General features: G+C 40.4%; 1 protein-coding gene across 1 annotated transcript in view; it reads right to left on the bottom strand.

Annotated features, from left to right (window-relative positions):
- Window positions 1-9770, bottom strand: part of ALAS2 (5'-aminolevulinate synthase 2) — a 26383-nt gene extending 16613 nt beyond the window's left edge. The window contains 6 exon segments of the mRNA XM_011933782.1: window positions 2506-2616; window positions 3465-3587; window positions 4611-4806; window positions 6549-6569; window positions 6571-6656; window positions 9735-9770. Coding sequence (XP_011789172.1) covers window positions 2506-2616; window positions 3465-3587; window positions 4611-4806; window positions 6549-6569; window positions 6571-6606 — 487 coding nt within the window. The 5' untranslated portion in view covers window positions 6607-6656; window positions 9735-9770.
- Between the last annotated feature and the right edge of the window lie 9200 nt (window positions 9771-18970).

Here is an 18970-nt window from a genome sequence, read left to right on the forward strand (position 1 = left end):
ATATGTATACTTGTGCCATGTTGGTGTGCTGCACCCATCAACTCGTCAGCACCCATCAATTCATCATTTATATCAGGTATAACTCCCCAATGCAGAGTTCTCCAACTCTTTTTCCACATATTCATTTCTGTGCTCAGTCATTGACTTATTGGACCATATTAACTCTCTACTATTCATTCAGCCATCCTTTTGCTTACTCATTCACTCCTTCACTCAGTAGTTCATTCACACATTCATTTAGACTTTCTTGTGGCCTCATCTCTCTTCCTGGGTTGGTGTGGCAGCCTCCTTACTAGAATCACTACTTTCAGTCTCAGTGGAAGGAGTATCAACAGATCTTGTTTCTAGCAGTCTCTTTGCCACTTCCTAGCTGTGTGGCCTTGAACAAGTCATGAATCTTCTTTCTTACTTTAAATTTCTTTATTTGTAGAATGAGGCTAATAATACTTTCCTTGGAGAATTGTGAGCATCTGACAACCAACAACATGTAATATATTCAAACTAATAAATGGCACATGATAATAGTAGTATTATTACTGCTATAGTATTAGTAGTCATAATAATACCAATAAAGATAGCTAATATTCAATTATATTATTATAGCTAACATTTAATGAATGCCTAATACATGTAAGTTCTTTCCTGGGAACTTTATAAATATTTAATTTATTCCTCACAACAATGCTCCAAGGACAGTTCTATTAGTATCTCCATTTTACAGATGAGGGAACTGGGGCATTAAGTGTTAGGTAACTTGACGAGGGTCATGCAGCAAGTAGTGTTCATCAAGTAAGTAACTCAGAGCCCACTTCTTTAACCATTACCACTACAAGATGGGGTAACATTATTTCTAGGATAAATTGAAATAATGTTTGCCAAAGGGCTTGTTAAACTCTAGAACTCTTTACATGAGACAGAAATCATGTTGCAGACAGCAATTTATATGGCTGCTTGAGGGGCAAATTGGCAACATTCTTGCTGCAGAGATGTTTGGAAATATGTATCAAAAGTTTTTAAAATGCACATACTGATATATCTAGAGAAATATTTGCAGCATAATTGACAGACAAATGATTGATACTCAGAATTTATTATATAATCTCTGAAAAATTAACATGAAAAATTTCAACCCAGTAGAAAAACGGGCATAGAATAAATGTAGAAAAAGATTATTAATCAGGAAAAATAAAACTGGGAAAACAAAATTTCACCTATCAATTGATAAAGATTTAAAGTTTGATAATATCAAGTGCTGGTAAGGGTATGAGACTATGGATACCCTCCTTGTTAACTGGTACAGCCATGTTGGAGGGCTAATTGGCAATATCTATTAATATCAAAAATGTACACACCCTTACATCCCAAGAATTTCCACCTCTGATTGTCTATCCTGGAGAAACACTTGCCTGTGTGCACAAGGAGATACATTCAAGGATGTTTTTTGCACTACTGTTTGTAATAGAAAAAATTGGAAGCAACCGAATAGAGGAGTAGCCAAATAATCTCTATTATATCTATGCTACAAAATATTTGGAAGCATTGAAAAGTAGGGTAGATATATATGTGTTCAAATGGAAGCATGTCTACAGTATATTGTTGAGTGAAATAAAAGGCACAGAGCAAAATATATAGCAAGATATTATTAGGTAAAAATAAAAATTGAAAAAGGTAATACTCTACATTTTCTTTGAGTACATTTGTATATATGTAAAACCAACCTTCAATCTAAACTGAGAGAATACAAAAAATTGGAAACAACAACTTAAATTGTAGATGCTTGATTAACTGAATGATATTGAATCCATACTATACCCATGACATATTTTTAAGTGAACAAAACAGCATAACAAACTCCAGGTAAAATAAGATCACACTTCTAACAAAAGCGTGGATGTGGTGAAGAGAGCAGAGGGTGTGTGTGTGTGTGTGTGTGTGTGTGTGTGCGTGTGTGTGTGTGTGTGTGTGTGTGTGTGTAGCCATAGAAAAATATCTGGGAGAAAATATAGCAAAAACTTAATGGTGGAACTCTGCATGACTTAAATTTCCCTCCTTATACTTTCCTGTATATGTTGAAAAATATTTTACCATGAATCATATTCCTTTTATATTAGAAAATAATGCAAATGTCATTATGAAAATGAATATAAACACATATAAGAATGGGGAAAAGGTGCTCTATGAAGGGTGAGAGTTTTTGAGGGAAGCATGGAGAAGAAATAATGAGAGTAAGCCTAATATTTAATGAAGCCTCATTAGAAACATTTCCATAAATGTAATTTTATTTTCTTCTCATGGTAACCTATTGAGGTAGGTACTAAATGCCACGGAAGGAAAGTGTCTTACTTGCCAAAACACCTAGATCCAGCAAGTGTCAGCATTAAATTTTAAACTCAAATTTCCTTTGGTTCCAAGGCCCTTCTGTGCTGTTTCCCCTACTACGACAGAGGCCCTTTCAGAATGCCTTCCCTATTCTGATCCCCTTTATTTCCACCTCAGCAAACTCACCAGGCATATTGTTCTGAATCAGGTGTGTGACTTTCCCAGAGATCTGCTTCTGCTCCTGGGGACTGGAAAATGACTTCCTTAGGCTGGCTGAGACCAGGGAGCTAGGCAGATCTGAGATGGAATGTGAGATTCATTGGCCATGAAGAGAATGGGGGAAAAAGAAAGCACGTGTTGTCCTCTTTAAGCTCAACGCAACATGAAAATTCAAGTTTATAAGGTAAGGACGCTTTCTGTAGCGAGAAGAAATCTTCTCCAAGGTGAGCTTCTATTTATCTCCCTGAATGGAGACTATTACATTGTTAGGAAACCTTCTATAAGGTGAATCATACTTCTGTCCACTAGGATTTTCCCTTGGGTGAGGTAACTGGGGCAGCCACCCTGGGTCCTGCATTTAGAAAGTAGATGCAGGATAATGTACCTTACTCTTCTTTTCTAAACATCATTAAGTTTCAATTTTGAAGTTTTTGTCCTTAATGATATTCCAAAGGGGCCTATGAAAGATGCCAACAGTGTGGCCATACCTCAAGGGTGATTATCTTGGGTGGTCTGCACTAATTAAGCTGACCTGGGGATCTGCACCCTAGTTAAAGGAGGTACCTACTCCCAGCTCTTTCTCTTTCATGCAAATCCATATTCTCATAGAGTGGTCTTGCTGAAATGTGGGACCCCAGCCTGTTGGGATCAATTTAGCCACCTGAAAAAGAAGAGTCAAAATTCTAGAGGACTCATCTTAGAATAATGACTAAAAGTTTCAGGAGCCTGTACATGTGCGTTTGTCAGGAATTGTGTGCTTCAGCATACAGCCTAAACTGTTGCCTACCATGGCTCCCCTGGAAAGAATGGACTTCTTATCATGGGATGTGTACTGGCTGCTTTTGTATTAGCCTAGCTCAGGACTGTGATGTAGTGGGTTCAAGCATTAGGAGTAAAGGTTGCATAAGGTGGAACTTGACTCCAACCTGTCTTGAAAGCCTTCACATCCTCCTGCACTTCTGGGGCTGCCTTCTGCACAATCTTGCTCTTCCCATCCTGGAGTTCCGACAGCATGAAGGGACAGTGGCCCTTGGCCCAAGATGGAGAATCTATGCAAAGGTAAGAGAGTAATTTGGGGTGCATTTCTAGTCATAAGTTCAGCTCAACAATAATTACTTAGATCTAATGTACCCCAAAGCTATATCTCAGGCTATCATAGAGACACAGAGATAGATGAGTCTGGTCCCTGTGCTAGGGGAGCTCCTAAGCTGGTGAGAATGGCATACACTGAAGACACATTGTGAACAGTGCTGGGATAGAGGAAGTAAAGGGGCTACTGAAGTCCAGAAGAGGGAGGGGAAATGAGCCAGAATTGGAATTAGACAGTTTGGAGGTCTAAGCAGGCTTTGCAGAGGAGATGATTAGTGTCAAAGCTTAGTGTCAAATGAGAAGTATGAGATTCTCCAGTATGGGGTCTAGGAGAGGGTAATCTGACAGGAGCAAAGGCACAAACTCTTGACACAGTAGTTGATTTAGGCAATTTTAAGTAGTTTCAGCATGTCTGGAGTATAGTGTGTGAGGGACACGACAGTGATAATTTTTCTTTTCTCTTCCCTCTCCTCTCCTCTCCTCTCCCCTCCTTTTTTTTTTTTTTTTTTTTTTTTTTTGACAGATTCTCGCTCTGTGGCCCAGGCTGGAGTACAGTGGTGCAATCTTGGCTCACTGCAACCTCCACCTCCTGGGTTCAAGCAATTCTCTGCCTCAGCCTCCCAAACAGCTGGGATTACAGGCGCCCACCACCACGCCCAGCTAATTTTTTAATTTTTAGTAGATACGGGGTTTCACCATCTTGGCTAGAGTGGTCTTGAACTCCTGACCTCGTGATCCACCCACCTCGGCCTCCCAAAGTGCTGGGATTACAGGCATGAGCCACTGCGCCTGGCCGAGAATGAGACCCTTTCTAGAGGACCTGGCAGAAGACAGATCCTGGGTATATTTTGGGGCCAGTTCATGCTATCTTGACACTTTTCACATGAACCCTCCTAATTATCAGGCAAAGATGGCCAGTATGACTTGGAACTTTTACCCCAGGACAGTAACATTCTCCCCTTTTGCTAGCAGCCTCTTCTTACCTCCTCCAGCCTTTGTTGCCTTAAGGTGGATTTGAGAACAGTTTGGTCCTTGGGTAGCCAGGATGGGACAGTGTCCAATACCAAACAGGAACTGATGAGTCTTAACCACCTTTCCTAGGAGGCTTGTGGGGCCCCGGGCAAGCACTGGGCAGCACTGTAGCAGCATGGCTGCAGTCACCATCTTGAGCCCGAAGTCCTGCAGAAGATATGGAAGAGATGAGATTCCATCATGAGGGCCTGGCCAAAAGCCAGGTCTTTGATCCTCATCTTCAGCTTCCCACCCAAAACTTGCTGCCTCTGAGATGCTCTTATTGCCCTTCCCGGGAAAGAACTTCTTTTCCAATGTTAACATGTACCAATAAAACATCATAGAGGAAGAAATAAGAAACTGACTACTGGGCAAAGAGGTGAAGGAAGGAGTGCTAACTGGAGGTCAGAAAGCCTGGATTCTGACTCACTCTGGCACTAACTACCTCTGTGATGATGAGGATCACTGAAATGTGTTTTTGTGTGGCAGGATGAGAATTGCCAACCCACTAACCCTTTGATCAATACTTAAGGCCAAGGATCTTTCTAAGAATGTTGGTCTTAGCCAAGTGAAGATTCAGCCTGCTAATGCAAACATATGTCATTGAACAGAGCTCCTGAGGCTTGGCCCAGGGTGTTTCCTAAGCAGGATCAGCCGGAGAGGGAGAAGGAGCTTGAGGTCAAATGTATCAGTTTAAGGAAATCAAGGGAACAGGAAGGAAGGGTAGGCCCTTGGTCCTACAGACTATGTGCCACCAGCCTGGTATTATGCTGTCTTTGAATTTGCTCCTGTCTCTTGGATAAGCACAGATCTAGGAAGAGGTGAAAGCAAGTCCCAGTGGGGCTGGAAAACAAGGCACAAAGACATAGTCTATGGGTTAGTGAAACAGGCGGAGGCCAAGACAGAGAAGAGAAAGGGGGCAGAGAGATCAGAAAAAGAGAAGGCAAATGACACATAGGCACTCAATAAATATTTGTTGAGTTTTGGGGTAAATTGATGAATGAACAGAGTCTGAAATTGAGGAAGGAGAAGGGACTAGGAGAAAAACTAGAAGAAAATAAAATGTAGGAAAGATAAAAAGAGGAAAGTAGAGAGAGAACAAAGATGTGGTGGTGGTGGTAGAGTTAAAAGAACAGAAATTGAGGGAGAAAAAGAGATCAAAGGTAGAGGGAAAGGGAACAGGGTGGAGATGAAAACAGAGATTGAGTTGAGAGAAAGAGAAAATGAAAAAAGAAAAAGGAGGTGGGGATAGTGCACACAGGGATAAAGGCAGAGACAGACAGACCAAGGGACACAAAAGGGACATGAGGAGAGATCAATGAGTCTAGAGGATTATACAAAGATTCATAGAAGTGAGAGAGAGCAGGAGTGGAGAGAATCCAGCAGGGGTAGAGAGTCAGTCAGACACAAAGATAAAAAAATGCTTCCAGAAATTGCAAAAGGCTAAGTGAGTTTGGGGAAGAGAATCGTGGCCCTAATTGAGGGAGATGAGAGAGAGAGACCAAAGGACAGAGAGAAGAGAGTAGAGAAAAATGACAAGATCAAAGGATAGAGACAGAGAGGTGACTAAAGCGGGGGGATGAGGGTTAAGAGGAGTGAGAGCTGAGAGACACCAAGAGAAAGACAGCTAGAGAGAGCAAGAAGGAGAGACAGATGTAAAGAAAAAGGGCAAATTGGAAAGACAGAGTCAAAAAGTGAGACAAGATAAGGGACAGTACAATGGGAGAGACATAGGAGAATGTGGGAAGACTAAAGCCCTGACACTGTGAAGAAAGTTATTGAGTAGAATCTACTAGCATTCTCAGCCTTATGTTGTGAGGGACAGTTCAGCTCATGGCCCTGTCCTCATATGGCAACCTCCTTCATCTCCCTCCCTTCCTGATCTCATAGAATAAGCACCCTCCCCCTACCTCACAAAACAACCTCTTTTTTCTTGTTCCATCCCAGAGCAACCTCTCCCCTTCTCATGGGCTGTCACAGCAGCCTGGGTTGGTATGTGGGGCCAAGGCATGTGGGCCCTGAAATTGGAAACGACAGAAGGGTTGTTGGAGGGACTAAATGAAACAATCCAAGGTAAGCCTTTAGGGTAGTGTTTGGCACATAGTAAATCTTCAATAAATGTTCGCTTTTCTTATTAAAATTCCAGCTCTCCAATTTCATTGTTGGATGTTCTTGTACAAATTACTTCCCCTCTCTGGATCTTGGCCTTCATTAGCTGTCAAATATGAGGTAATTATGGCCACTTCACATGGTAGGTAAGGAATTGGATCCAGTGCCTACCTCATATCTGGAGATATGTGTTTTCCTTCCCCTGCCTGCTTGTGAAAGCTAAAGCACTTAGGGCTGAGCCTGTAGACCACAGATAAAGCTGCCAGAGTTTATCACCATTGGGGTCTGACTACTCCCCAAGCTGAGACGAGGGCGTGGGAGAGAAGAGGATCCCCTTTCTGGAATCACGTCTGAGCATCTGGCTAGAGCTGGCCCTGGCTATTGGTGGTAAGAAGTGGATAGCCCAGAAGTGCAGGCAAGGCAGATGACAAGGCTCTAGGCTCCTGTAAACTCCCCCAACATCAATCCTGGCAACAATAATGCCAACAACATTGGGGTATGTAGTGGGAAGGAAAGCCCCCAATATTGGAGGCAAAGTCCAGTCCTGCCTTGGGATGGTGGAGAAGGCCTACCTCCTGTATATAAAAACAGAAGAAATTAAACACACGTCATTACTAGGGGGCTTTTGGCCATGATATGCTCAGGGTCCTGGGAAAATATAGACCACTTCTTGGAATTCGTTGAATTCTCAAGTTCTTTCAAGCTTCTGTTCTCATTTCTCTTGTTCTATTATTCCTTTCCTGAAATTTGCTCTGCCTCACTCTGCCTGGCCATCATTATACCCATGACCTTGTAGTCTAGTTACCATGGGCTCTCTTTCTATTCCATCTCATTACCCACCAAGAGACTAGAGTGAGTAAAATTGAATCAAGGAAGCATTTTAGTCAATTTAGGGTATAAAGAGCATAGGCTCTAGAGCCAAACTACTTGAGTTTGAATCCTGGCTCCACCACTCACTAGCTTTGGGACCTTAGAAAAGTCACTTCCCTGCTATACATCTTATATCTGGAAAATATTGGTAATAACAAAGACAATCTGCATCACAGGAATGTTGTGAAGATTCAGTAAGATAATCCATATAAAGCATTTAGCAGAGTAACTATCCCAGAGTAAACAGTGAAAAAGTGTTAGTTATTATATTTAATTGATAGACTTTATTATTTTTATTTTCTCCATTTCCCATGTAGAAAAAATGAAGGTACGCCAAGGGAAGTCACATGAATATACCAGGCTGGGTTTGGGAAGCTAGAGACTGATTCTTGTCCCAATCCTGTACAATTTATTGTGTGAACTTGGGCTCTGTAATTCCCCTCTCTGGGCTTCGGTTTCTCCACTGACATTGGGCTAGATAATTTCATAGATCCCACCTAGTTCTGATAGTCAAACACCCACAGAGCCCTCTGTGCCAGGCCCTGTTCTCATGTCAACCCTGTGATGATAGGGAAACTGAATCCCAAAAAGATTAAGTAACTTGTCTAGATCAGAAAGCTAGTACATAGGAGAAGCAGGATTTGAACCTAGGCAATCTGTTTCCAGAGATTCCTAACTTAACCATTATGGATCTGTGATTCAAATGTTACTACCTTTTTTTCTTGACTGAGGGCCTGACACTAGACATTTATCTTCTCTGCTGCACTAACATAGGCCTCTTTCCAGGTCATATGCCATTTGTCACCAATGCCTTACCAAAGGAACAGATCTGTAACTACAGAGGAATTTCAGATACTGTTGGATATTCATTTACTCTACCATTTAATAACTTATGCACCTACCGTGTGGTAATGCTTGCCAGGCATCTTCTTAAAACAATACTTTTAACCAAAGAGATGATGATGAAATTTCAGACCAAATAACAGATCATTACTGAAAGGTTTTTCCTATGACTTTAAAATCCTCTCTTGTGTCAGCACCCAATCTGTATTCCCAGAGGTCAAAAGGGCCAACTGCAACTCTACCCCAGCAGAGAGCCAGAAAACACTCATTGCAGCATTCCTTGTCCCCCACACCCCCACCCCTTTTGTGGCCTGCTTTGCAAAAGTCAATTAGGTCTGGAGGAGAAGTGGTAATTTCTCTTCAGGAGTTGGAAACATCAGGCCTTACTTCTCTTTTTAGTACCACTTTCCCACCACAGAAGAATCATATAGAACTTTAGATAACTGGAATCAGAGAATCAGAAATTCTTAGAAACAGGAACATTTAGAAGATCACAACATCAAAACTAGAAAGGGTGGTGGAAATTACAGGCTAAGCCTTTTTTTTCAGAGGGTGAATGACTTGTCTAGGGTCTCACAGCGAATTAGGATGAGAATAGAAATCTGTTTACTTTTTGTATAGTGACACTACATTCCTCTTCCACTGTCTTCACTTATTTCTGCTAATTATTCATCTCTCAATTCCCCCAAATCTCTCCTTACCCAATTCATCATTCCCATCACCCCCATATCCTCTTAGTTTCCCTCCCTAGCTCTTCTCCGCATCCCTAGGCTCCCCATGGGCTCTGACCCACTGAGCTCTGCTGTCAGTCCAGCAGGTAGAGGGAGTCAAAGGGAGAGAGGAATGGGGAATTGCAGAAAGAAATATTAAGCCATCGTTCTTGATAGAGAGGAAGAGGAGACAGAAATGCAGAGACAGAGAAATACAGAGCCAAGGAAAGAGACAAAAAGGGGGAAGAGAAAGAAATTTAGAGAAAAAGATAGAACTCAGGAGGGAAAAATAAGAGAAAGCAAGAGTGTCAGAGAATGATGAAATGAAATGAATAATCTGGAAAACAAAGGAAAGTAATGAAGGGAAAAAGAGAGAAGAAAGCTGAAAATGAGGAAAGACAGAAGGAGACATGGGAGATAAAAAGAAAATGAAAAAGAGACAGATTCTGAGAAACAAACAAAGGAAAAAATCAGATCTACTCAGACCAGAGAGTCAGTGTGTACAGCCCTGAGAGACCAGCTGGCAGACCAGAGAGAGTGTGCCAGGCTGAAAGCAGCTCTTACCTGTTGCCCTGCACTGAGGACGAACGAACGACGGGTGGGTACTGTGGGTTAGGACCTGGCATTTATCCCTTCTCCTCTGACTCAGCCCCACCCACCCTGCCTTCTGCTGGCCTGGCCCTGCATTGGCCCCAAAGGTATCTCAGTCCCTTCCTTGCTAGAGATAAAACCCAAAGTAGCCCCTCCCTCTAGTGTACCCCTCCCCCAGCTCTGGCTCTTCCCTATTTTCTTTTCTCTCTAGGACAGCAAAATTAGCTCATTTGGGCTTTGGAATCAGACCATCCACCTAGAGCTGGGGTACCTTGATCTATCTCTGAATATAGATCTCCTCAACTATAAAAGGAGGGCAATAGAACCCAGAAGTGACTGTAGCACAAGTTGGGAGGGCTCTGGAGTCAGACCTAGAATACAGTGTTGTGCTTACGAGCTCTAACAGTCAGCTTCCACAGACTAGATCCCCGGTTGTGGTAACAATTTGGTAATATCATGTACATAGCACAGTGCCTGGTCCAAATAAAATAGCAGCTACTGTTGACTGAGTGCTTACAATGCACCAGACCCTTCATTAAGTGCTTTACATGAATTAATTTAGCCATGTAAGGACCTTAAAAGATAGGTACTATTATCCCTGTGTTACAGATGAAAAAACTGAGGCTCAGAGAGGTGAGGTAACTTGCTGATAATTACCCAACTAGAAAGTACAGAGCCCACCTATGAACCTAGGCAATCTAGTTACAGAACCCACACTCTTCTCTTCCTCTCATAATATACAATTTAAAATGTGAAGTTCTCTGTCTTATCTTTTCTATCACCTTCTCCTCCCTTTTTCATTTTCTCTCCCTTTTGTCACTCTCTTTTTCCCCTTCTCTTATCAATCCTAAGGCAGCAGGACCATGTTATAACCAGACAATTTCATCTTTAGAGCAGATTGTCATCATTAATGTTATATTTACATAAATAAGACCATTGTCTACATATTGATCTGCAATTTCCTTTTTTTCATTCAACCATGTGTCAATATACCATGGAGGTTACAAAATCTGAATGCACTATAATGTATTTAAACATTCCCTTATTGACAGAAATTTAGGTTATTCCCAAGGATTTTCCCCCCTCCATTGTGATTAATGTTGCAATAAACATCTTTTGGTGTTTGTGAGAGCGTTTTTTTAGAGGGTGACATCCTAAAATAAAAGAATTCCTGGGTCTAAAGGTAATAGACACTTATAATTTTTGATACTGCCAATTTGCCCTATATATGTGTTATACACCCCTCTCCACCCAGTGGTGTATAAGAGTAAATGTGTATCTGTTTTCTCACAGACTCACCAATACCATTTGTTATTTTCAATTTTTAAAATATTTGTTAATCTTATAGGCACTAAAAATGGTATATCAGTGTTGCTTTGATTTGCTTTTCTTTCATTGTTAATGAGAATGGGTGTTTTTTTTCATATGTTTCTTTATCATTTGTCTATTTCTCTTCTGAGTGGTCTACTTTTTGCCCATTTTGGGGGTGGGTTGGCAGTAAAATATAGTAGACTAAAAGCATGCACCCTGGAGTCAGACTCACCCAAGTCACCAAGTCACCAAAACACCTTAGCTATTTGGTTCGCTTATCTCCAGATCTCTCATATGTAAAATGGGACAGTCGTAGAACCTACCCTATTGGATTATTGTGAGGATGAGATGTAGCTATTATTATTGCTGTTTATAGTTTTATTTTTGAGTTGTAGAAGAACTTTGAATAACATGGATATTAGCTCCTTTTCTGTGATATTTGCTGCTCCATCTGGATTAATTTATTAATTCAACAAATGTTTATTGAGTGCCTATAGCATGTCAGGTGTGGTGCTAGGTACTGGAGATGCAGTGGCATATAAATTCGAGAGTATGGGTATAGCATGGTGTATTTAACCATTTTTAAAATTAAAGATTAATTCCAGTTCTTCTAGAAGGTATTTCAAATGCAGCTGCAATAACCTTGACCTTCAACTCTTCAGCTGGCTAACCATTTGTCACTTTGAAAATTGAGCTCAAATGTCATCACTTCTGGAAGGCCTTTTTAAACTCCCACACTGGATCTTGTTCCCTCTTCTGGGCTCCCACATCTTCTCTCTCAGAATTTATCACACTGTACTACTGGCACCTTGTCTTATGTCTTTCTCCCACATCAGACCTTGAGCAACTTGCTGATAGGAATCTGGAACCATTGACTAGAGGGGCTGTCAGAAATGCCTGTTGCATTCAGATGTATTTCCTCTGTTCTTTCTACTCTGTTCTACCTGTACCCAGAAAAGGCACTGGATGAATAAAATCTACTGAAGTTAACAAACCTCTGAGGTGACATAGAGAAGAACTTGAAGTGCCCTATTGGAGGAAAGTGGCTGGGACTTCCCAGGTCATTCAGAAGGATACTTAGGTGGTGCCTCTACTATTCCTGGTCCAGCTGAGCCTGTGAGTGTGGGTGGCTGTGGTTGTGCCTGATATCTCCTCTCCTTTAGAGGAAAATGTCTCATTTTCTCTTTGGGTGGTGGTTGTGTGATTCTCATCTTTTTATGAGGCAGTGTAGTCTGGAGGGGGAAGTAAGTTTCAGCCCCATGTACTCACATAGCGTGTCCTTAGGAAACACTTCCCTGGCCCTTCTCTATGTAGTCCCCTCTCTCTCTCTGCATTGATTTGTTCTGTGTCTTTGTTGACTTCCTACCTGTGTGGGAGTTCCTCTGGAATCAGAGTCTAGGTCTGATTCATATCTGCAACCCCAGTGTCAACCTGACAATAAGTAGATATTCAGACAATGTTTGACTGAATAGACTTCAGTGACTTAGGAGTTTCAACTTTTTACTTTGCAGTTGCACTGCAGTAAACATCATGGTACTTAAAGTTGTCTCTGGATTTTAGATTATTTTCTTAGCATAGATTTTCCAAAAGCTTATTTATAAACCATAAAATTCACCCATTTTAAATGTGTAATTCAGTGATTATTAGTATATTCACAGAATTGTGCAACCATCACCACAAATATTATTATTGATTTTTAGAAATGGAATTATTTGACCAAATGATATGGATCTTTTAAAGATTTTTTCTTACATTTTATCCAATATCTCTGTAAAAGGTTGTCCCGGTTAATGATAGGCTCAACCACTTGTGATGAGTGGGAATTAAGGAAGACATACAGGCTTTGTTGGGTTACTTCCTGAAGGGTTGGTCTCACTATCAGCATCTCTCTCCTTCATTAGCTATACCCCTTACCCAGATTCTGGAGTGAAACTCAGAGAGTAGCATGATAGCTATGTCCCAGACATGCTGTGGTTTCTTCTTCATGTAAGATTGGTCTGTAGTTTCTATTTTAATTTAAATAACAAATCTGTTCTTGTAATTTTGGGTAATACCAGCCAATATAATTATTTGCCCTAACACCATTTGGTGATGGTAGCTGGGTTGTTCTTAGACAGCTTTCCTAATGGTTTCCATGATAATTTGTCTATAGGTTTTTTTTAAAAAACTTCTTTCCGTATCAATTTTAGTAATCAATATTTTTCAAAATATCATAGAGTAATACAGAGAATTCTTTTATAATTTTTGATTAGGTATAAAATTCCAAAATCCAGTTTTTTACCCCTCAGAGTGTTATAAATATTATTTCATTGTTTAATAACACTTATAATTACAGCTAAAATGTTCAATGTCAGGCTCATATTCTTCCTTTTGTAAGTAATCTATATGCTTAGTGGGAGTAGCTTCCTATTAGGAGAATTAAAAAATGTCCTGGTATATTAGTCAGGGTTCTCTAGAGGGACAGAACTAGTAGGAGACACACACACACACGCATATATGTGAGTTTATATATAACTCTCATATATGTGTGTATATATATATGTGTGTGTGTGTGTGCATATATATACATATATATATATATATAGGAGTTATTAAGTAGTATTAATTCACATGGTCACAAGGTCCTACGATAGGCTGTCTGCAAGCCAAGGAGCAAGGAAGCCAATCTGAGTCCCAAAGCTGAAGAACTTGGAGTTCAATGTTCAAGGGCAGGAAGCATGCAGAACAGGAGAAGGATATAGGCTGGGAGGCTAAGCCACTCTAGCCTTTTCATGTTTTTCTGCCTGCTTTATATTTGCTGGCAGCCAATTAGATGATGCCCACCCAGATTAAGGGTGGGTTTGCCTTTCCCAGCCCACTGACTCAAATGTTAATCTCCTTTGGGCAACACCCTCACAGATACACCCAGGATCAATACTTTGTATCTTTCAATCCAATCAAGTTGACACTCAATATTAACCATCACACCTGGCATATATCTTAATATAGCTAATAACTATTTATAGTTTTTGTTTTTTGGTAAAGAAGAATGTGTTTTCTTTCTCAATCCCCTATTCAGCAGGCAGAGACAGCAATATGAGCAAAAGGAAAAAAGTTTAAAAGTCCCTAATGTGTTTCAGGAAATACTACAGAGAACAGATGATATTTTAAATGGTTTACAAAGCATGAGTTTATTGGGTAAAGCAGAGGGAGAGGGGCAATCCAGGCAGAGGGTACAATATCAACAAAATCAGGGAGGTCTTAAGATGTTTACTGCATTTCAGGAACAGTGAGTTTTCTAGATGTTGAGGGAAAAGGAAGAGTCTGGAATTACTTGCTCAGTCACTTTATGGAAGATGAGATCTCATCCTGGTACTTGATTCTTCTAAGTGTTACCTCAAGAATGAACAGGGATTAAGAACATCAGCCCTAGAGCCAGATTAACTGGGTTCTGCCATTTATTGACTGTATGAACTTTGGGAGGTTACTTCAAATTGTCTGAATTTCAGTCTCCTTCTCTGTAATATGAGGATATTGATAATATCTACTTCATAGTGTTTTTATGACATGTAAAAGAGTGAATCTCTGCAAAACTTGTAATGCCTAATACATAGGAAGAAGCTAGCAAATATTCTGTTCATTTAATTTCAATTCTGTTTATGAATTCCTTTTCTGTGTCTCCAAGGCCATTGTTGCAGTTCAGGCTTCATCATCTGCATCCTCCCCACTGGATGTTGGCATGATCTTTCTATCCCAGAAATATGGCCATGTCACTCTGCTGTTTAGACTCCTTCAATGGCTCCTCAGCGTTGCCAGGAAAAATAACAAAGTCTTTTACAGGATCTATAAAGTTGGTCATGAACTGTCTTCTGCTTATGTCTTATGTCTTACCTGTTGACACTTTTCTGTAAGCTTCTTTTAGTTCACCTATGCTTACTTTCTTCCTGGTCTTTACATTCTTTTCTCTGGCTAGAATTATCTTCTCCAATCCCTCTCTTTTTTCCCCGATATAATCCATAGGTTCACACAATCCATCTTTGTTGTTGTTGTTTTGGTCTAGCTTACTAACTCCTGCTTGCCCTTTAAGACTCAATTCAGGGCCAGGCATGGTGGCTCATGCCTGTAATCCCAGCACTTTGAGAGGCTGAGGCGGGCAGATCACCTGAGGTAAGGAGTTCGAGACCAGCCTGGCCAACATGGTGAAACTCCGTCTCTACTAAAAATATAAAATTTAGCTGGCCATGGTGGCAGGTGCCTGTAATCCCAGCTACTTGGGAGGCTGAGGTAGGAGAATTGCTTGAACCTGGGAAGCGGAGGTTGCAGCGAGCCAAGATCATGCCACTGTACTCCAGCCCAGGCGACAGTGCAATACTCCATCTCAAAAAAAAAAAAAAAAGATTCAATTCAGGTATCACCTATTCCAGAAATCTTCCTTAACTTGCTCTGTTGTGATAGTGGTAGATGTTTCTCCTCCATGCCTCTATGATTCCCTGTTTATGTGCCTGTTTCTCCTACAAGACCTTGAGCCCTTCAAGGACAGACTTCTTATGTTATTTGACTTTCTTTGTATCCCCAGTAACCTAAAATAGACTGTGAAACATAGCAGGCATTCAACAAATACTTGTTGAAGGAATATATATTGAAAGGAACATGTAGTGTTTTTCTGTTTCTTGTTTTCAAACAGTGGGGGTACTGGTTAGCTAGCTGTGGCTTAGCACAATTTACAGGGTTTTCTGGAGGTGACACTGCTTAGATGTCTCAGATTTGGGCCTCTATCTTCAGCCTCCATACATGTGTTCCTGTATCTGAGGATTTCCATCCCCTTATGTTCCTGGGAACCTATTTCTGAGTTCTCAGAAGGTCCTGTCTAAATTTTTCCTGCAAATTTTCCTGATGAGTTTTAAGAGGGCTCAGCATGCGAAAGTCAATTACTACATATACCTATTTATTTTTTCAGATGATAAGACTGACATCAAGAATTCTATTCCAAAGCAAGACATGTTAGTCATAGAAGAATTTCTAGAGATCTTACAAGCAGAGTTATTCCCTAGGCCCCCAACTCTGGAACAACTTCTGAGTATTAAGGCAAGTTAGAGTGCTAGGTGGGACATAGAGTGATATGTGTTTCCTTCCAAGAAAACTGTTTTAGTTCTGTCACTGAACAGCCAGTTCTTCCTGGGGGAGAGTTCCTGAAGTAATATCCACGAGAAGAGCTTAAGCCTTATGACCCAAAGGAGAGCAGCTATAGGCCAGAGAGTCTGGAGTAGAAATTTACAAAATTTTATCATTATACTGAACTCTGAATTTTTTAGGTAGTCAGATAATTAGTCTTAAGGAAATACATTAAAAGTATAACTAGTGTTTAAAAGATTTTAGATAGAATTCAATTCTTATTCTCCACCAGGGAAATCACAGTAGGGAAAAGTCCTATAAATGCAGTGAATATGCAAGGATAATCATCAGGAGCTCTAAACATGAAAGAATCAATAGTAGAGACAAGTCCTAAGGATATAGTGTCTATGGGAAAAACCTTTACCTGGAGCTCAAACTGTGTAAACTTCAAGATTATTCACAGTAGAGAGAAGCCCTTTGAGTGTCATCTATGCATCAAGGCCTTAACTTAGGCCTCAGGCCTGATTATGCATCAGCAATCTATAGCAGAGAAAATGTTTATGAATGTCATGCATATGGCAAGCCTTAACCAGAAGGACAACCTTATTAATCACCAGAAAATTCATGACAGAAGTCATTGTAGTAGATATTATGAGTATTGATTCCTCCCAGTTCAAGCCTCGTGTCTTGCTGGACTAATCTCTTCACTGGTCTGTTTACCTGCAATTCTTACTCCTTGTTACACCAGAATTTTCTTTTTTAAAATTATTTTTATAGGTTTTTGGGGGAATAGGTGATGTTTTACTACATGGATAAGTTCCTTAGTGGTGATTTCTGAGATTATGGTGCATGCATCACCAACACTGTACCCAATGTGTAGTCTTTCATCCCTCATCCCATCTACTCTTCCCCCCAAGTCCCCAAAGTCCATTGTATCATTCTTATGCCTTTGCATCCTCACAGCTTAGCTCCCAATTATAAGAGAGAATATACAATATTTGGTTTTCCATTCCTGAGTTACTTCACTTAGAATAACGGTTGCTGTGAATGCCATTACCTCACTCCTTTTTATGGCTGAGTAGTATTCCATGGTGTGTACATACCACATTTTCTTTTTTTTTAAACTTTTTTTTTGTTATTATACTTTAAGTTCTGGGGTACATGTGCACAACGTGCAGGTTTGTTACATATGTATACTTGTGCCATGTTGGTGTGCTGCACCCATCAACTCATCAGCACCCATCAACTCGTCATTTACATCAGTTACAACTCCCAATGCCATCCCTCCCCCTCCCCGCTTCCCATAATAGGCCCCGGTGTGTGTTGTTCCTCTTCCCGAGTCCAAGTGATCTCATTGTTCAGTTCCCACCAATGAGTGAGAACATGCAGTGTTTGGTTTTCTGTTCTTGCGATAGTTTGCTGAGAATGATGGTTTCCAGCTGCATCCATGTCCCTACAAAGGACACAAACTCATCCTTTTTTATGGCTGCATAGTATTCCATGGTGTGTATGCAAGTTTGCTGTAGAAACAAAGTTATATTTGATGCTCTTCTTTTTAGCCTCTCTCAGAAAAATATTTAATTGAATCCAGAGAGTGGGCCTTGGGAGAAAAGGAAGCTGGCTTAATGCAAAAATCCTGAAGGTTTTGGTAAAATGTGTAAATGTAGTACACAGATGATTACTGAAGTTCAGGAAGCAGTAACATAGTCATTAACAGTGAGGGTTCTGGATACAGATCTGGGTCCAAATCATAGATCTACCGTTTTCTGGACATGTGACCTTAAAATAATTGTATTTTCTTGCTCAACTCTGTATGCTTTCTCTATGAAAGTAGAATAATAACCTAATAAATAGTAGTGACTTAAAATACTTAGTAAAATGCCTTGTATATAGTAAGTGATCAGTAAATGTTAGCTATCATTATTGTCATTGTTTATGTTACCAGTGACCATCAACTCCCAGACCAGTGCTCCTGCCTTCATTATAGTAACACAGGCACTGGGAGGATCATTGCAGGGAGGGCCCATTATTAAAAAAGGGAAGGAGGAAGAGAGTGTCACAAGCTGATGAGGTTGGTCTAGCAATTCTCATGGCTCCCCTGCCATGTTTTCCTTCCATTTCCTTTTTTTATTGTGGCAACACAAAATTTAAAATTTTAATCATTTTCAAATGTACAGTTCAGTGTCATTAAGTACATTCACAATGTTGTGCAATCATAACTACTATCCATTTCCAGAACTTTTTTATCATCTCAAACAGAAACTCTTTGCCCATTAAATAACAATGCACCATTCCTTCCTCCCTCAGTCATTGGTAATCTCTATTTGATGGTCTGTGTCTTTGAATTTGCCTATTATAGGTACTTAAAGTAAGTGGAATTATACAATATTTATCATTTTGTGTTTGACTTGTTTTTTTCTTTTTTTATTATATTTTAAGTTCCAAGGTACATGTGCACAACGTTCAGGTTTGTTACATATGTATACATGTGCCATGTTGGTGTGCTGCACCCATTAACTCATCATTTACATTAGGTATATCTTCTGTTGCTATCACTGCCCCATAACCCCCTCACCCCACGACAGGTCCCAGTGTGTGATGTCCCCCTTCCTGTGTCCAAGTGTTCTCATTGTTCAATTCCCACCTATGAGTGAGAACATGCGGTGTTTGGTTTTTTGTCTTTGGGATAGTTTGCTGAGAATGATGGTTTCCAGCTTCATCCGTGTCCCTACAAAGGACATGAACTCGTCCTTTTATATGGCTGCATAGTATTCCATGGTGTATATGTGCCACATTTTCTTAATCCA

The sequence above is a fragment of the Colobus angolensis genome, unplaced genomic scaffold (assembly GCF_000951035.1).
Source record: "Colobus angolensis palliatus isolate OR3802 unplaced genomic scaffold, Cang.pa_1.0 Scaffold1293, whole genome shotgun sequence".
Lineage (NCBI taxonomy): Eukaryota > Metazoa > Chordata > Mammalia > Primates > Cercopithecidae > Colobus > Colobus angolensis.